This window comes from Cutaneotrichosporon cavernicola (genome assembly GCF_030864355.1).
Source record: "Cutaneotrichosporon cavernicola HIS019 DNA, chromosome: 3".
Classification (NCBI taxonomy): domain Eukaryota; kingdom Fungi; phylum Basidiomycota; class Tremellomycetes; order Trichosporonales; family Trichosporonaceae; genus Cutaneotrichosporon; species Cutaneotrichosporon cavernicola.
The window spans coordinates 1,291,088-1,310,265 of record NC_083395.1 but is presented as its reverse complement, the minus strand read 5'-3'; the positions used below and the strand labels follow the sequence as shown (position 1 = coordinate 1,310,265).

The window sequence follows — 19,178 nt, the reverse complement described above, 5'->3', positions numbered from 1 at the left end:
CTTGTTTGTTCCTGTGTCTAGTCTATCCCTGCATTCCTGGCGGGTCGCAACCTCTGCTGCCGAGCGGTTGGGAAGGCGAGGCGACTAATTGCTTCTCCTTCTCCTTCTCCGCTATTCCTCTTCCACCTCGAGCCCCCCCAGGCAATCACCAGAGGCACCAGAGAACCTGGTCGTGAATTGTCAGTGCGCAGGGTATTCCTGTTAGTTGCGCCCTGTGGAGCTGGTGCTCCGACTATCTCCAACCCTTTCAGTCTCTGCCCACGTTCTAAGCCCCATGCGCGGGTTGCCTTTCGGGTACTCGGCAGCCCAAGCCTCCAGATCCAGGCACACATCATTGACCGCTAGGCTCGAGCGCCAGGCGATGCAGGATTGCAGGCCACCCCGGTTGCGAGCGCTTGGATATTTAGGACACCAGGCCGCGGCCCGGCGGCATGTGCTGTATTCTGCAATACGCACGCTCATTGGGGCTCTCGGGTCGTGCCATGAAAAGGACATTTCTGCGCCGGAGAGACTCTCGGCGTGGACCAATGGTTGTTCCGCGAATAATGGATCAATATGGATCAATATCGCGCAATTAGGAGAGGGGGGACAGGAACACCTTTTAGGGGGGGTGCACAGTCCGCGTCGAGGTGACGATATCTGCGATTACATGCCAAATCAGTTGACCAGTTCCCCCAAAGTGGAAGTGGGAGAGAAACGGTGCACAGCTGGATACAGCCGTGCCAGGTTTTCAGGCCATCAGCTGCGCCAGTCTGTGCAGCTGCTGTCTCAATCCGGTATGAGGTGCCAGTGCCGCAACTACTGTTGACACTGTGGATTCCGGCAGAGGTTAATCCCTCCTGGGTCCCCTTCCCCAGGGGACCCCACACATTATGTTGACAGGATGGGGGTGCGACTTGATCCGCACAATGTGCCCGCCTACAGTTTCCGATAGCATGGCCGCTACATTTCCAAGTTGGGTGCCAACCTCGTGTATCGGCGATGGTCGGCCTTGGGCCCGGCTGGTCAAAGGAGTGTGAGCATGTAAAAGCAGCTTTAGCAGAGTGTGGTGCAGGGTAGAGATGGCTCTTCCCTACCTGGGGATGGAGACGCTCAGACATTTCAGACGCGAGCTCGGACCGAGTCCTAATGTGCGTGGCGCAGGATCTGGGAAACATTCCGAGGGCCGTACCTGCGTCAAGCTCCTGACGCACGGCCCGGCGGATGTTGACTGGTTCAGCGTCAGACATGTCAGAAAGGTGTTTGGTATGTTGAGGCGTCATATTCCAATCTCGATATTAGTTAGCTGTCGCCTGCGGAATGGTTAATCTCGGCGGAGGAATGCAAGCGGGGCCTCCTCACCGGACCGCCGGTTCGGCAAGCCGAGATGCCATCTTGGTTTTACCGCTCACTCGCCCGACGACGATGTGAGGGGTCATCAGCCTATGGTCGGCGCCGTGTCAGGCGGATCAGCTGCATCAAGATCAATCAATGCGAGATCATGGATCAATGTGGCCAGTGCAGATTGTTTGCACGCCAGCACGCCAGCACACTTGCAGTATGTATGTATGTATGCTTCAACTTGTCATTGCCAAGTTGTCACAGAAGTGTCAAGCTGTATTGCACCCTGCAGTCAGCTGGCATGCCCAACCGACGCCTCCCGGCACTTCCCCGGCGGTTCCGCGCCCGGGGCGTTCATTACAGTCGGCACAGATTGTGTCTGCACGGCCTACTCGGTGGCGCTACCTCACAATGCCGCCATCGACGCCGCTGCACAGACCGCTGAGCCTATTCCCAAGTTCCACCTCGGAGTATCGAGGCCCAGAAGACGCCACCTTCCCTCGTGTTGATCGGTGGCGCGGCATCGTCACATGACTCTGCACGGTTACCTCTACCGGAGACGGGCGGTGTGCCGAATGACCCCGACGGAGACACTGTGATGGTGGGCATTGTTTGATGATTAGACAGTTCTGTTAGAGAGAAGAAGTAGCCTCAGATCGGCCCCCTTTGTTACGAGGCGTTGGTGAGGTTGTGGTGACGGTGGCTTGATCAGAGTTGAGTGAGTGCGAGATGAAAGGGGGGGGAAGGTGAGAATCACAACAAGTATTGAAATGTGCGATGGTGAAGGAGAGAGTCAACAAAACGATTACAATCGTAATTTACATTACATTGTTATCGCTCCTTGTCGTTCTTCCCCCCGCCCTCCGCCGCTGAGGTCATTTTTAATCCTTCCTCACAATAACAACACTCGCAAATGAAAGGAGGCATTTCAATCCACGTGCACATCACGTGACATCTGCCACCGTCCGGGGCCAACATGATGATGTCGTCAACACGGTCCTCACTCAAGCTCGCCAAGACATAGTCTGAGACATCATCCTCGACAAGCCGCTATTGCAATGTCATCCCACGGCGGTGCTGGCGCCCTCACGCGCCCCCCGGCCGCAGACATACGGTGCGCGTTCTCAGGTCCCAGCTGACTCCAGGTCGGCGTGGAAGGCACTGTTCTCGGACCCGATGCTGAGCGCGTCCAGCCTCAAGGCTGAGGCGATGGGTGCGGGACTGGGTCCGGCAGGAGCAGACGGCGGTATAATCCTGCGCTCCGTGTACTGGCGGGTACGCTGACCTGATTGCTGTACTGACCACAGTTCTACCTCGGCGTACTGCCGCCGCCGGACGACCTGGATCACTTTCCGCCCGCGCTGGCCTCGGCGCGCAGAAGCTACGATGACCTGCGCGAGCGCTTCCTCGTTGCTCCGGACGGGCGCTGGGCTGATGACTGCACTGGTGGCGAGGGATATGCCATCAGCTCTCCCGAGACGGCGTGGGTTGACCCCCTAAGTCTGGATGGCGAATCACCTTGGAAGACGTGGTTCGCATACTTGGACCTCCGCGCTACGATCCGGCAAGACGTCGATCGCACCTTTCCCGATATCCCTTACTTTGAACAAGAACACGTTCGGCGCGCACTCACGACAATGCTATTCCTGTTCGCCATCACCAGCCCCGACGTCGGGTATCGCCAGGTACATCAACCCAAGGTCCGACTGACGTTTAGGGTATGCACGAATTACTGGCGGCGTGCCTCGTGACTGTCGATCGCGACTCACTTGTAGCTGAGCCTGGGAGGGCGCGCGCTTCACCCCTCCTCACTACTCCCGCCGCCGTGCGAGACGAGGCAATGGTCGCCACTCTGGATCGCCAGTATACTGAGCATGACGCGTTCCAGCTCTTTGTCCAGATCATGAAGCCTGCCAAGGCGTTCTACGAGTGGCGCTCTGAAGAGGGCAGGGTACGTCACCGGCGTGATGGAACTGACCCCAGCCACAAAGGACAGCCACCACTGAATCTGTGGCACCCATCATTAAGCGATGCTCCCATATCCAGGCACTACTCAGACGGGTCGATCCACAGCTATGGGAGCGACTCGAGACGGAGGGAGTTGAACCACAAATATGGGCCATGTGAGCTATCATACCTTGACACCAAAGCTGACAGCAGCCGCTGGATCCGCCTCATCCTCACACGAGAGCTGCCGTTTGGCAATGCCCTCCGCCTATGGGACGGCATGTTCGCTGAAGACCCGACGCTAGGAATTCTCGACTATGTCTGTCTTGCAATGCTTCTCTTGATCCGTAACGAACGTGAGCTTGTTGTGACAAATATCGAGAGCTCACATCAGTCATTCATGCCGACTACCCTACGCTACTCACTCACCTCTTGCACTATCCATCACCTTGCGACACGTACCCATTCAAGCCAGCACTTATCCTCTCACAGGCCAAGATCCTACGGTCTAATCCAACTTCGGCGTCTGGCGCCGAGGTCGTGATGCAGAACCACGAGATGCTCGGTGTCAACGCCGGCGGTCCCGATATCACCGACAACCCGATCGACCCCGAGGCCACGACTCCAACCTCGCTCTTCTTTAGCAGAGGCACGCTCCCATCGCCGCGTCCCGGGTCTGCGACCCGTGGTAAAGCACGAGCGGGAGTGCAGGGGCTAGCACAGGGGCTGTTTGAGCGCGCACAGAAAGCCGGACTAGACAAAGCGTTCATGTCGACGGTTAATGACTTGAGGGTATGTACCGTTTTCTCACCCTGTGTGCGCTCACCGTGCAGAGCTCGCTCCCTGACGGCACCTCTGCCTACTCATTCCTCAACTTTTCGCCCTCACAGACCCCAAGTACCCATACATCCGGGCCGTACTCGTCGATTCCATCGTCGACATCCGTGCTTCCGCGCCCCGTGTTCCAGAAGGAGCAGAGCGATGACACGGCGTCCATCTCGTCGGTCAAATCCTTACGTGACGCGGAGAGGCAGCTGGCCGAAGTGCGCTTGGCCATGCTGGGCATGGGCAAGGCGATGTCGGAGTGGTTGACCGTGTTGCGCGAGGGCAAAGAGGGGCCTGAAGCCGCTGAGGCGTGGGCAGGTCTCGATCGGGTGCGGGACACGCTACTTGAAGCCGCGGGCCAGGAAGTTGATGACCTGGTCAAGGACTGGGCGTGGAACGATGCGCTTGATGCGTCTCGTAGCCGCTCGTCTAGCGCCCAGCCGACCCCTGTAGAGGCTCATTCGGTCTCTTCACTGCCACTCCCGCCGCCATCACTTTCGCCGCCGCGGACGGAAGAAGCGCAGATTACGCCCAAGGCCCAAACGTCGGCACGCTTGACGGATAACAACAACCTCCCCGCGCCGCCTGGGCGGACGGGGCCCCAGCTACATCTCTCGAAACGGCACGACCAGCCCGCGCCGGGCCTAACGCGCACGCTGCACCACCCACGGCCATCGCTCGGCTCCAACCCGGCCCGACGGCTCTCCAGTAACCTCGCGTTGGACGCGTCCCAGCCGCAAGCTAGTAGTCAGGCGGCGCGGTTAGCCTCGCCACCAGCCTCGAACTCTCCACCGCAGGATATCGACCCGCTGGCGGCCCTTGGCGTGGAGGGCGTGGAGGCGATCCCACTGGATCAAGCTCCCGAGTCGCGTCGGCGTTCGGCCATATTCCGCGGCAACCCGGGCGGCGGCGCGGGAACGAGACCACGTATGGCCGCCGGCAGCGACCCGCTCGGGGTGCACCTGTAAGCCAACTGTATGCATTGTATGCGTTAGTCAGACCGTGATAGTGTTGATACGAGATGGCCGACGGACAGGGTATTAATGGAATGTTGGAGGGTTTGGTGGAATATTCCGGATTAAATTGGTATCTCGGTGAAGGTTCGGTCAACGCATTTGTGCCTGACTGAAACGGATGACGAATGTGGCTGCGAGTTGTTTGTATGACAACTGTTGCTGAACAATGAACTCTTGCATACCCATGACAAAGTCACCCTAGTGTTCGAGTGGGTTCCTCGGTCTCCTCGGTAGTCGTCAGCGTCTCGTCATCCTCTAGAGCATGTATAAAGCCCACTTCTCACGCTCCTCTCTTCTCATCATCTCATCAACTCATCAAGGCCATCATGTCCTACTACGGCCACCCCTACGTCATCACCCCCCAGGGCTACTACTATGCCCCCCAGCAGGGCCAGCAGGCTCAGCTGGTTCAGCACGCCCAACAGCAGCAGGGCACCGACCTCGCCCTCGAAGAGCGCCAGGCGCTGGCATACCTCCAGTCTGTCCGGCGTCGCCGTGAGGCCGCCGAGGCCGCCATGGCTCTCGAGACCAAGGAGAGGCAGCGAGCCCAGGCCGAGCGCGAAAAGGCCCTTCGCGCCGCTGCCGAGCGACACAACGCCCTCATCCAGGCTTCGCGTCGCGAGCGCGCCATCCGCGAGGCTCTCGAACGCGAGCGCCAGCGCGAGGCCGCCTTCCAGCAAGCACTCCAAGCACACCAGGCGCAGCAGGTGCAGGCTTCCATTGAGGCTGAGCGCCGTCGTCAGACCCAGGCTGCTGAGGCATACGCACGCGCCCTCGCTGAACATCGCCAGCGCGCCGCCCCGCGCCAGACTCCGGCCCCGGCCGCGCCGATCGCCCATGCCCACACCGATGACGACGAGGTCGACCTCGATGGTATCAACGCTCTTTTAGGCCAGCTCTTCGGCTTCAACCTCGCCACTGAACCTACCGACGAGCCGCCCGCACCCAAGCCCAAGAAGGAGGAGGCAAAGAAGGCTGAGGCAAAGCCCGAGGCCCCTAAGGCTGAGCCCAAGGCTGTTGCCCCAACTCCTGCCCCAGCTCCTGCTGCTACTCCCAAGGCGGCAGCATCCAAAGAGGTCGCTCCCAAGGAGGCGTCCAAGGAAGACGACACTGCCGAGCTCCCCGAGGACCTAAACGCCCTCCTCAACCAGTTCCTCGGCCTCAACGTCGGACCTGCCGCCGAGGGTGAGCGCGGTAACCCCAAGGCATCGCAGCAGCTTGTCGGTAACGCTGTCGGCGACCTCAACTCATTCCTTGCTCAGTACGGCCTCGAGTTTGTCCCCGAGTCCGAGTCCGAGTCCGAGGGCGAGGACGAGGCACCTAAGGCTGAGGTTAAGAAGGACGACGGGCCCAAGCCCAGGATTGTCAACGAGGCTGGTTGGGCCGCGCTCCCCTCCGAGAACGACAAGAACGACAAGAACGCCCAGGCCACCACCGGGTGGGCGCAGCTCGATGCTTCGAACAACGCCAACGCTCGCTCTGCAGCAACCACTGCCGCTCTTGCGAGCCCCGCAGCTCCTGCCGCAGACCCCATAGCCCCCGCTACGCCAAAGAAGGAGGAACGTCCGCGCCAGGCCGCTTGCGAGCCCGACGAGGAGGCACCCTTCACCTCGACTCTTGGTAGCTACCAGGACCTGCCTCCTTACCTCCGCGATGTTCTCTCCCAGATGGAGGCCGCAATGTGCGACGAGCACAGCGACGCCTGCTCGTGCGACACGACTACCAACACGCCCTGCGCGCACGGCTTGAACGGTCAGCCTTGTGCTGCACACCGTAAGCAGAAGCGCCGCGAGCGCGCGATTGCCAAGAAGCGCGCTTCCAAGAACCGCCGGGATGCTCGACGCGCAAAGAAGTACGGCTCTCAGGAAGAGAAGGACGCCGCCGGGATCCCCTACGACGCGAGCCCGGACGACACTATCCTCCACCACGACGTGTACTCTCAGGCAGCGGTTGCCGGTCACGCTGTTGAGCATGAGGTCGCCGACGCAAACGTGAGCGCAGAGGAGGCGCGCAATGAGGCCATCCCCAAGGGCGAGCCTGGGTGGGCGGTCGACGAGCACCGCTCCGCTGCTGCCCAGGCCGCCGCTGTTGGCACGAGTCAGCTCCACGAACCCAAGCCTATTCCTCCTCCTACCAAGGCTGCGATCGACGCCAAGGAGGCCAAGAAGGAGGCGATCCCAGCCGAGGCCACTCCCGCTGATGTTGCCGCTCACCGCGAGGTTGCTGGCCAAGCCGCAGTCGAGGGGGCTGCTGAGCTCCACTCGCAGCTGCATGCCAACGCAGCCGATTTCCACCCCAAGTCTGAGAAGAAGCAGAAGCAACACAAGGACTTGAAGCCATCCGGTCCCGAGGCCGAGAAGGCGATCCAGAAGCTCAACGCCATCTCGCAGCAGCTCCATGCTACCCGCGACAAGTTTACTTTCCCCCGCTACCTCTCGTTCTCGCCTTCGCTTGCGGACGCCACCCAGCCACCCCTCCTCTACACGCGCAACAACCACGCATACCACGCGCAGGCGCACAGCCTCATGCAGCTGCTCCTGGCAGTTGACGACGTGCAGAGCCACGGCGACAAGGCCGTGCGCCACCGCCGCAAGGAGGTGGTCGCCGAGATCCAGGGCGCGCTGAACGACCTCGAGAAGGGCCGCGACGCAAAGTGGGCCGAGGTCAAGGAGCGGCGGGAGCGCGGCGAGAGCGACGACGACGACGGATGGGTCATGACTGGTGACACGACCGACGTGACCAGCGACGTTGAGGGGTAGACGACGTAGAAGTAGAAAATTTGTAGTGACATATTCCATTATTCCCGCATAGCCAACAAAACAACATAAGCATGTATTGTCTCAAGCAGATTATGAAGAAGAACACGTGACAGGGACGGCCGGCACAAACATAAGGCACTGACTTTGGAAGATGGCGATGTGAGACAACGTTTCGTCATTAGCTCTAGAAGGTGACAACAGCCTTCCATCATTACCCGGGGACTGAGGAACGCCGACTAGATCTTGCGCCCACGGGCATGAGCGCCGCCAAGCCAGGAAAACAGCTTCTTTCACCGTGTCCTGGACATTGCAGCCAATGCTATGACAGCAGCGCCGCCGCGTCAGCCCTTTCCCATTCAACGCGCCACAGTGAGGGAGGCGCACGGTTGGCTCTGAGCTTGTTTGGTTTGCATGAATAGAGTTGCCAGGACCCAGAACGCCAGGACCCAGAACGCCAGAACGCCAAATTGCAGAAGCAGGATGGCGAGCGATTACAAACCAATCCCAGCGCAGAACCAGATTCCGACGAGATTCCGACGAGCCTGATTTTTCTTCTGTTCCCTGTAAAGTCGACGAATGTCGGTACTTTGATGGCATCCATCTTGCCAAGCTGATGACCATCTCGTAATCAATCTCTCATCTCATCGCAGGGCCAGATAAAGCCCATCCCCGAAGGCCGTGCCGAGGAGGCGCTGGCCCGTCCATAGGTCATTACAATTCAAACATACCCTCACGGCATGACGCCAGCAACAGCGGCGCATGACCTGAGCGAGACAAACCTACAACTGACACATTGTGTTCTACCGCATCAACCGGCGACGCCGGCCAGCTGATACCCTGGACGCCACATTAGCCAACAGATGATGCTAGCCACTACCATTCCGCCACTACCTCAGCCAAGAATGGTATACTGCCCATCCTTTTGCTTTCCAGAATAGCTTAAGAATAGGCCCATCACTGACTGTTGGCCCACTTACCCACTTTCACCGTTCAGCGAGCCAGGTGCTCTCTAACAGTTTTGATCATGGCGCTGGCCGCTCTCTTCATCTCCGCCTCTATCTCTGTGTCCGGCGCACTGGCTGCGCCGGCCCCAGCCGCCCAGCCCCAGCCGGCTCTGCGGGAACGATACTATGGCGACATCTTTGGACTATCTCCTCCGCCACCGCTCTTGGAGAGACGCGCCGTCCTCCCTGCCGGATGGAATTATGACGGCTGCGTCACCGAGAGTAATGGGGTGCGGTTACTACAAGGTTTCGGGTTCAGCTCGCCTTCGAACTCGCCGTCTTTCTGCATCGCCGAGTGCGCGCGCCGAGGTTTCTCAATCGCAGGTACAGAGTACGGCGGCGAGTGTTATTGCGCCAATGCGTTGACTGGCGATGGAGGGAGGAAAGCACCAGACGACGTGTGTAGTATGGCCTGCCAAGGTGAGCCGGGAACAAAGTGCGGTGCGGCTTGGTACCTCTCGCTGTACAAGTTGAACCCGAGCACCGGAGGCTCGGGAGGCGGACAGGTGCCCTCCAACTGCCCAACGACTTCTTCCCCCTCATCGACTACCAAGGCCACCACCACCACCACCGCGACTACTGCCACCACCAAGTCCACCACTGCCAGCAACCCCACCGCGACGGGCGTCGTCGTACCCGTCCCCCCCAACGTCCCGGCAGCAACTGAACAACCTTTAGTCTGGGCGCACCACATGGTCGGCAATACATACAGCTATGCGAATTCCGACTGGCAAGCCGACATCAACGCAGCGGCGAGCCAGGCAATCGACGGCTTTGCCCTCAACATCGGCATTGAGGGGTGGCAGACCGATCAGGCCGCCGTAGCCTACCGTGTCGCCGAAGCACGCGGATCATTCAAAATGTTCCTCAGCCTTGACATGACTTCTCTCCCCTGCGGTTCGGCTGCCGATGCCAACCGCCTCGTCAACCTTGTGCGGCAACTTGCCTCTTCCCCCGCACAGGCAATGTACCGGGGCAAGGTCCTAGTTTCGACCTTTGCTGGCTCGGACTGTACTTTCGGCACAGGCACAAACGCCGGATGGCAGACAATGTTTGTGGATCCCCTCGTGAGGGCAGGCGTCAAGATTTTCTTCATCCCGTCCGTGTTTATGAACCCGGCCGACTTCTCCAAGCTCACGTGGATGGACGGCGAGCTCAACTGGAACTCTGCGTGGCCTGTCGGCAACAAAGAAATTGACACGGCTACGGATGTAGCCTATCGCGCAGGTCTTGGTGGAAAGACGTACATGACGGCCGTGTCGCCCTTCTTCTTCACCCATTTCGGCGTAAATTCATGGAACAAGAACTGGATCTACCGCTCCGACAACTGGTTGTATTGCACCCGCTGGGAACAGATCATTGCCCAGCGCGGTGTCAGCACCATGACCGAAATCCTCACTTGGAACGACTACGGAGAGAGCTCGTACATCGGCCCTATCCGGGGTTCTCTTCCCGCCACCTCGGAACGATGGGTCAATGGGTTCGACCACTCCGCCCTAGCCCCGATTACAAAATACTACGCAACGGCGTACAAGACGGGTTCCTACCCTCGGGTCGACAAGGACCAAATCATCCTCTGGGCACGACCGCACGCTGCGCGCGCTCAAGCGCCCGATCCGGTTGGACGCCCGACCGGCTACGACTGGACCGACGATAACCTCTACGCAGTCGTGTTCGCTACCGCCCCATCAGTCGCTACCCTCACGTCTGGGGGCAACTCCATGTCCTTCTCGGTTCCCGCTGGACTAAGCAAGATCAAGATGCCTCTCGCGCCTGGCACCATTGGCGGTACTATCGAGCGCGGCGGACAGCGCGTCGTGACGTTTAGCGCGGGCGCACAGTACTCATTCACGACCACGCCAACGGCATACAACTACAACTACTGGGTCGGGAGCAGCTAGCTACGCAGCCCTCCACTCAAGTAGATTCGCCGTCTAGCATACGTTGAGCAAGACTCCGTAGCCCGGTCGTGCAACTCCGAGATCTAATCGGGCATGTTTGTAGTATTTTGGGTACAGTAGCTGAGAGGCCCAAGGCACTATCGTTAGTCTTAGTCGTTAGTCTTGGAAACGAAATCTTGATGCATTAGGAATTACAGTCATGCATGTCTAGAATCTACGACAGGGCAGTCCACGTTACCCGCTCCGTCGTCCGTCGTCGTTCATCTCAAACGAATATGACTCGCGGCTAACTCGCATCGCGCCAGGACGGGCGCTGCGCACACGTGAAATCACCTCGTTGACGACACCTACGCCGTGCGTCTGAGCCCACACCAGTCCGTCCTCGAGGAGCCCCTCAAGTCTCCCGCCACCGCGCGAGTCTGGTGTAGGGGCCCACTCGCCCCACGAACTCGAGCGCTGGTGGCCTGTGTCCGCGACAGCGGCGGCGGCGGCCACCTCCTGTGCAGCCTTCTCGCCTGCCTCATGTCGCAGCAGGTCCTTGATCGTCACCATGCCTGCAAGTTTGCCCTCGTGGTTGACTAAGATGACACGGGGTCCCATACGGCGGAATAACTGGAGGACGATCTCGAGCGGCATCTTGGGTGGTACGTTTAGCGGAGTCTCGTCCACGAATTGTCCAAAGTCGACGGTATGCACCTCTGAACCGTACGCGACGTCAGGCACCACGACGTTGGGATGGGGAAGGAGGCCCGAATCGTCACCTTGCGCGTCCGCGGACTCGGAGAACGTGCACAGCGCGTCAGGGGAGAGTTTATAGTTTCGCCGCGCGCGGTCGAGCGCGTATCGCAAGTCGTTCTTGCGGATGAAGCCCTTTATTGTGCGGTCTACCGAGGAGCGGACGACGGGGTATCCCTGGTACTCGGTGCTCTGGACAATCTCGCTCAGTTCTGCCAGTGAAAGGCCGTCGGACGGCATGACGACAATGTCCTTGCGCATGATGTGTGAGACTGATGTCAGTGTAGGCCAATGGATAACAGCAGCAGTCCACTCACTTGGCTCAAGGAGCGACTTTCCAGACTCGGCGTCTTCCTTCTCCAAGAATGGGAAGCCGTTGAAGCGAATCATCTGTTCCGCGATGCCGCCCTTGCCAATCTGGTCGTTGACAGCCTTGGTGACGAGGACGACAATCTGGTGTCAGCCGATAGCCTCGCAACAGCCAGCTCACCATAGTGGGAAGGATGTAGGTCAATGCCCCGGTGAGTTCGAACATGATGACCACAACAGTAACAGTGAGGCCAGTGATGCCGCCGAGGGCTGCGCCTGCACCGAGGAACGCATACGTCCCTGGCGTGATGCACGGCTGGTCAGGCAGACACGCGGCAGCGAACCAAGGAGCGTTGGGATTTGCCCTGCAATTAGCTCTCGATCCACACACCATGCTCACTGTTGAATGGCCTTGACGATGATGCCGACCATGCGGCCAAACGTTGCGCCGACAGCCATGGACGGCACGAAGATACCAGCCGGCACCTTACAGCCGTATGTGACGATGATGAAGCCGGTGCGGAGGATGCTCGCGATGAGGAGCGAGTTGACAACGCTCCATTGCGAGGAGGCCTGACAAAGGCCGTCGGTGTCACCGCCGCCCTCGCACTCGCGGAAAAGGATCGACATCATCTCTGTCATGTCGATGCGCAGGAAGCGGTTCAGGTAGGAGATGAAGGCGGTAATCGTAGCCAGGATGACGGCTTCGGCGACACCGTGTGTCGCGAGGTGCTTGCGTCGGAACGCAGCAACCTGGATGTTGAACTTTGACACGAACGCACCGTAGCAGCCCTGTATGTTAGCCAGCCTGGCGCCGAAAGACAACAGCTGGACTCACGCCAAAAACACCGATCAGTATGTATGCCGGGATCTCGAAGTAGTGCCAGTCTCGGTCGTACGAGACTTGGAACAGGACAAGCTTGCCGGTCCGGAATGGGTCGACCGAGGCCAGTGTGAACGTCGCGACCAAGGCACATATAAAGCTGCGCCACATAGTCCTTGTTGAAAAGGCCTGGTTCATTTCCTGATGTTAGTCGACATCGGGACTTCCAGAGATTACCTCAATCGAGAACAACACGCCGCCGATCGGCGATCCGAAGGCGACAGCGACACCAGCAGCACTTGACGCGGTTAAGATCTCACGCATCTTGACTGAATGTCAGCCTGGCGGAGAGGTAAGGTCGACAAGCAACTCACGTTGGCTGTCGCGATACCGAGGAAATAGTCGTGCGACCACGTTGCCGACGGCACACGCGACGTGGACGGAAGGACCCTCCTTGCCGAGAGCAAGACCTGATCCGATAGCGAGAGGCTGTAATCAGTAATGCCTCAGCAAGACTCACCAGGGTCAAGGCCTTGAGGATGAGGGTCTCGAGCCCGAGATATCCCTTGATAATGAACCCGCCGAGAATGCACTTGATCTCCGAGATACCCGAACCCGCGGCATACGGGGCAAAGTTGCGCACGAGGTAAGCCGCTGTGAATGCAAACATCGCCTGGAGTCAGCTTTAGCAGCGTGAAGATTGCTCACCGCGTACATGACGTAGGCGATCCAAGGGAACGGCTGGAACATGCCCCAACGGCTCCACTCCTCACAGCTCTCGCCTTCGTCCGCGACCTCGAGACAGCAGAACTTGCGACTGAGCCACCAACCAGTCGAACACCGCCCAAGTTTGAGGTCGGCGAGCCAAGCTGTCATGATCGACATGAGCGCGGCACTTAGCCCGATCCCGATACCTGAGGTCAGTCTGATCAAGATTCGGGTAGACGCACCGGTCAGAGTGATGATGACATAGCTCTCACCCTCGACCAGAGCACGCATGAGGAGGCGCCACAGCCATCCGAGCACGCCGTCGAGGTGGTTAAGCCGGTCCATCACACTCCCTGGCTTGGGCTGACGTTGCGAATACGGATGCCGCTCGCGTAGCGAGTCCTGGACCCAGTCTGCGGTTAGTTGCAGATTGTGAAAGATCTAGCTCACCTACGGTGCTAAAGTCATCGTATCGCCTGAGATTAGCTTGATTGAACAGGACACGACGTACTTGACATGTTGCAGCTCAAGCTCCTCGGCAGTTGGTGGTAGTGGAGAACGGGCAGGGGTCACCATGGGAACCTGTTCCTCGTCGCGCCCATCGGGGGCTGGAGAATAAGACATGGCAGGCCCCGCCTTGTTATTGTAGTGGAATGCGAGTATAGAGAGATGAGAGTCTGTGGGCCAAAGTTGGACGAGGTCCCTCTTGTCATATGGGCGGCGATGGTGGAGACTTGGAACGGCGCGTGGACAGAAGGAGTGACGATCAACTTGGGTGGAGGTCAAAGTAGCACGTGGCCTTTGGTCGAGTGCTTAGTGATTCTTGGCGAATGAGCCAAGGTGCGGGATCAGAAGTGCCACAGCCAAGTCGCCGCGCTTATTGGCTTAAGGGTAATCACCCAAGGAAGGTCTCACCCATAGACTCTCAGGGTTGATGCAATTGTGAGTTGACTCATCAGATCACCATCACCATTTACTTGATTCAACTTCAACTCACTCACTCACTCTTCCCACTCTTCACACGTCTTATCTTCACTCCCCTATCGCTGAGACACTGTTGCTATTAGCGCAACAGTTGTCCCTCTTAGTGTGCAGGTGCAACAACGTGTACAGTTGGTCTCGTGCCCGTCTGTAGTTTTGTTCCTCCCCAGACGTGACCTTGGTGGTCTAGTTCCCCCAGTCGGCGAAACCTCATTCTCTCCTCTATTGTCTCAACGCATGGCCAGCAACTTTGGATCGTTGCCACAGCAGTACGCGTACGCATCATCCATCTAGTCTGTGTGCCCTACAACTTACGCGCCCCTCCCACGCACATCAACTCTTGAACACTCTCCTCCGTTTCGTCACTCTCGCCTCTACCTCGCCCCAAAACCACACTTGCCACCGACAGGCACGTGCCGCATCTCGCCGCGTGGCTGCAGCAGCAACTAAACGACCACCCTCCACTGCAAAACCAATCACAACAGGAGTGGGTCCGCTGGAGATCCAACGTCCTAAAGGGCATGTCGGAAGCAGTTGCACTGCAAGCTGCCCAGAACCCTGGGATGTTTAACGTAGCTCAAGCGCCAACCACTCAAGCTCAAGCTCAACCAGTCTTGTTTCAACCGCCGCAACAGCAACAAGCGCAGCCATCCAGCATTGCACCAGGGCTGTACAGTAAGTGTCATGGACCCTTGGGGTCTATGCAAATAAGGCATCGAATCTGCCTTTGGAATGAGGCATGGGAAAGTATGAACATGGCATTACGTTTGAGAACACTACCAGAATGCAGCCACAGGCTTGCGAGAACGGGAGCGGACACTTGTGGCCGAGAACCCTTGGACGTATGTCCAGGTCTGTCTTGGATCTGTGGCAACCAGCATGGCTTGGGCGCGGGCACGGGCACGGGCACGGGCATGGAGGCTGTGAGAGACATTGCAGGCTTGAGGCGATAATGCTGCGGGATGCGGTGTACCACTATGGTGTGTACACTGTCAAGGGGTGGTGGGTGGTGGGTGACGACGGCTCGTGCCTCTAGGTCGGAGTTTGTTGCGCTCTACTGAGTAATGGCCATTGCTTTAGTCTTTTGTCAAAGGCATTGGGCATCTATGCGCTCTGCCTTTGAAAAGCTATTGTGGTACCAACTACCGCCCAACCCCATTCCAATCGCAAGCCACTTTGTCTCTGAATATCCGGATCGAGCTCGACGGCTTAATTGGTTCCACCCTGAGACACGTCATGCCATTTTGGCACGCCTTTCTCCAGATCCTCAACGCCACGTCATGCCTATTTTTTCCCCCTTTCCGTGCCTGTTCAATCCCCCTTCCCCCATTTGCTCCCGCTCCTCTTTCTTCCTTTGTGGCACTCGCTGACGTAATAGACAACATGGTCACCCAGAACGCGTACCAGCAACAACAGCCCACGATCCAACAAGAAACAGGCTTCGTCAACATGAACACCATCCAGTCCAAGCCTATAAACATGCAGGTTAACCAGGTGCACCAGGGTCAGGTTTACGGCAACGCGCTTGCTGGCCCCAGTGGTGGCGTTCAGTTCTCAAATGGTACGATATCGCACCCGATGCACCTTGAGCCCCAGCAGATGCACCTTCAGCCCCAGCATATGCAGCCCCAGCCCCAGCATATGCAGCCTCAGCCCCAGCACATGCAGCCTCAGCCCCAGTACCAACCAGTTGCCTCAACCTCTACGCTCATGTGGCCAAACCCGTATGCGCCTTCTTACCAGCACGTTGCTCCCAATGCCCCGCTTGCTGTGGTCGACCTTCCTGGCGACAACAGCCCAAAGTCGCCAGCACGTGACCGACTTTTACAGGATGAGGAACCATCGCCGTTTGACAATCTTGGAAAGGGACATACCGCGCAGGCCGCACGACCCATTGCAGTGGTTGACACCGTTAGCCGTGCCGTGGCCGTCCCGCGCGTGTCCCCAGACTTCATCCCTCCTCGCGTGAGTTCGGCAGAGGTTGCCGACTCTTCCTCCTTTTACCAAGCTCCTCAACGTCCCGCCAAGCGTCCAGTATCTGCGGCGGCGTCATCAAGCAAGCATACATGGTCTGGGCCCGCCATACCCAACAACCCTGAACTCGGGTCACTCGCACCTCTCCTCACCGCCGGCTCGCTGCAGCGCGAGCGACCTGGGCTGCTTTTCAAGTATTTCCGTAGCCGTCGAGAGGAGGATGATGACACGGAGAGTCGACCTCTCTTCAAACCAACTCCACAACAGCTCCTCCTGGTCCTCGACGCCCTTCAGCAGGGTGTCTCGAACACGTATCTTCGCAAGCTGGCAGACGACGAGTACTACACCGAGGTTCTTGTGCGCTGGGTCAAGCTCATGATCGCGGACCCCAAGACATATGAGCTTGGTATCGCAAACATGTTCAATATCCTCGCCCGCACGAATATGCCTGTGGACTTGATAGAAGAGTTTAATGTGAAGGAGTTGACGGCGCAGCTACGCGACAAGTCGGAAGAAGCAGGTTAGTGCATTGGTGTTGATTCGAGCTGCGCTAACGTGTCAGGCCTCCAGACGATGCCCACAATCGAGCGCGCGTACAACCGCTACTTCAACTACGTCCAGGACGACTTGATGCGCAAGGGCCGGCGCCTCAGCGACGACGACGACTCGTCGTCCGAGGATGAACGCACCGCCAAGAAGCGCAAGACCGCCATCAAGCCCGATGTAAAGCCCACGATGAAGCCTATGGCGAAACCAGGTGTCAAGCCACCTACCCGACCAGGTGCCAAGCCTGACGTGAAGCCATCCGTGGGCAAGCCGTCGAGTATGTCGTTCTTCTCTGGCCCGCCAAAGACGGACACGAAGCCGAAGATCCCGAACCTGCGTGGTATGCCTGCGATCAAGAAGCGTCCAGCACCCTTACAGACGCCCAACGCTCCGGCCGGCCCAGCGCGCCCGCCGGGTGGCTCTCTACTCGCGAGCACTATGAGCCGGCTGAAGAACGGCCCAGTGTCCCCGTCCCCCATGAAGGACAATAAGCCTGATCTGCGTCCTGAGCCGAAGAAGGAAAAGGTCAACCGCAAGGGACACACTGTGCGTTGGGTGGACAACGCTCCGGGCTACAACCCTGCGGGCGAACGGCCGCTTGTCGCCGTCCGCGAGTTTGTCGAGGCGGCGCACGAGCTGGAGCCGGCGCCGTGGAGAATGGAAGAAGGTGCGGCTGGCCGGTCGATGCAGGACATGAACCGTGCCGAGGGCAACGTCATGCACCACCGGGTGTACGACGAAGTAGAGGTCGCAATGGACTGGGCGGGACCAGCGCCGTACGACGCGCCAGAGATCGGTCTCACGCAGCCTTCTCCCGAGGCGGAGGCTCAGGAGGCCCGCGAACGCGCCATTCTCGCGAGCTCTTACGTGCCTGGCCAGGAGCCTATCACTCCCGACGATATTAGCGTGCGCACAGTTGTACAAGACGCCACAACTATCCAGATGAACATGCGGCGCCACTACCCAGGCAGTCCCGCACCGGCGGACGCCCCGCCTGTTCCAACACCCGCCGCGCCCATCGCCGCCAACTCGGTTTCCGACCTCCTGAGCAAGCTCAACCTCCCGAACTTGACGCCTGCGGCGCCTACCGTGCCGGTTCAAGCCACCCCACCCTCCTCTTATGGTTACGACTACAACCAGAACCAGAACCACGGCTACGGCTACCAGCCCACGCAATCGTCCTACCAGTCCTCAAGCTTCCAGCCGCAGGGCCAGTCTTCGAGCTACCAGGGTCAGAGCTACCAGTCCCAGTCCCAGTCCCAGTCCCAAAACTACGGCTCGCAAGGCTCCAACGCACAGCAACAGGGCTACACGCCCCAGACCTCGGGAAGCCGCTGGGACCAGTCGCGCGCACCTGGCTTTATTCCCCAGCCTGCACGGCCGTCTCAGGGCGGGCGGGGACAGTGGGGCGCTGCCGGCCGCCCAGGCGCACCGTACCGCACGAGACCGTGCAAGTTCTGGCTCATAGGCGATTGCAAGCAAGGCGAGACGTGCACGTTCCTCCATGAGCGCAGGTAGTCCAAGCACGCAAGCAAGAAGCATCCCAAAATAGAGACCCACCGCGTTCTTTCCTCGCAGTACCATAGAATCTCATCGTAGCATGACCGTAGCATTGTGCATCTGCATTTGGCATTGTTGACCGATGATATGGCAATTCTCTTACCCTGTGTATTCCGGGCGTGCACATCTAGCACAGCTGTGCGTTGTTGATATTTGAGTCTTCCATTCCAGCGACGGATCCAGGCTTCTCTTCCGTAGTAAGTATGTATGTGTCCCAGAAACAGAAGTACCGCTGTTGAGAGGTTGCCTTGGCATGGTGTCCCCTCACATGCATATTCGAGGGTTCACCATTGTTTCGCGCTTGCTAGCGGTATGTGGCGCACCCCACATGGGACAAACTGTTGTTGGCTGGGGCCTGCTCCTGCCCATGGGGCCTACAAGTATGCATCCTTGAATAGAGGTATGGGTATTGGAGAATGTGAACAAGCACGCGTTTGCATTGTAAAAATCCGGGGTAAGTGAAGGCGTGGGCGTGAGGGATATCAAGGACTTGCCAGTATAAAGGATGGGTCTGTGCTCTCGCACCACCTCTTAACGATGATTCAATTCCACTCGTCCGCGATTATCCGCTCGTCACTGTCTCCTTCCTTCATCACTCGACCGTTCGTTGTCCGTACACGCTCCCCTCTTCTCCACTCCTCTCCCTCACAATTCCGACTCCGCCACATTACTACCTTTCGTCGTCTGCGCCAGAGGCCTATACCCCCTTGAGGGCCGAGCCCTCCCGCCCTCTTTCCCCTTCCCCCCGCCTTCTCACAGGCTCGAAAACC

General features: G+C 58.7%; 5 protein-coding genes across 5 annotated transcripts; 4 read left to right on the top strand and 1 right to left on the bottom strand.

Moving 5' to 3' along the window:
- Nucleotides 1–2,378: 2,378 nt before the first annotated feature.
- On the top strand, nt 2,379–5,060 carry CcaverHIS019_0304920 (uncharacterized protein; the record flags this gene model as incomplete). The annotated part of the gene is made up of 8 exons (XM_060598944.1): nt 2,379–2,434; nt 2,466–2,595; nt 2,628–3,005; nt 3,038–3,271; nt 3,304–3,443; nt 3,481–3,623; nt 3,662–4,059; nt 4,101–5,060. 8 exons carry the CDS (start codon nt 2,379–2,381, stop codon nt 5,058–5,060), a joined length of 2,439 nt encoding a protein of 812 aa, XP_060455687.1.
- A 374-nt stretch (nt 5,061–5,434) lies between these two features.
- CcaverHIS019_0304910 (uncharacterized protein) lies at nt 5,435–7,867 on the top strand (the record flags this gene model as incomplete). The annotated part of the gene is made up of 1 exon (XM_060598943.1): nt 5,435–7,867. The coding sequence occupies one exon, from the start codon at nt 5,435–5,437 to the stop codon at nt 7,865–7,867; it is 2,433 nt and encodes an 810-aa protein (XP_060455686.1).
- A 1,024-nt stretch (nt 7,868–8,891) lies between these two features.
- CcaverHIS019_0304900 (uncharacterized protein) lies at nt 8,892–10,772 on the top strand (the record flags this gene model as incomplete). Its single annotated transcript, XM_060598942.1, has 1 exon — nt 8,892–10,772. One exon carries the CDS (start codon nt 8,892–8,894, stop codon nt 10,770–10,772), a length of 1,881 nt encoding a protein of 626 aa, XP_060455685.1.
- Nucleotides 10,773–11,006: 234 nt separating this feature from the next.
- On the bottom strand, nt 11,007–13,971 carry GEF1 (uncharacterized protein; the record flags this gene model as incomplete). Its single annotated transcript, XM_060598941.1, has 12 exons — nt 11,007–11,779; nt 11,825–11,960; nt 11,998–12,181; nt 12,217–12,608; nt 12,655–12,840; nt 12,877–12,968; nt 13,014–13,128; nt 13,160–13,312; nt 13,348–13,553; nt 13,590–13,760; nt 13,798–13,823; nt 13,859–13,971. 12 exons carry the CDS (start codon nt 13,969–13,971, stop codon nt 11,007–11,009), a joined length of 2,547 nt encoding a protein of 848 aa, XP_060455684.1.
- A 594-nt stretch (nt 13,972–14,565) lies between these two features.
- On the top strand, nt 14,566–18,366 carry CcaverHIS019_0304880 (uncharacterized protein; the record flags this gene model as incomplete). The annotated part of the gene is made up of 5 exons (XM_060598940.1): nt 14,566–14,603; nt 14,738–14,815; nt 14,984–15,003; nt 15,707–16,822; nt 16,865–18,366. The coding sequence occupies 5 exons, from the start codon at nt 14,566–14,568 to the stop codon at nt 18,364–18,366; spliced, it is 2,754 nt and encodes a 917-aa protein (XP_060455683.1).
- Nucleotides 18,367–19,178: the final 812 nt, after the last annotated feature.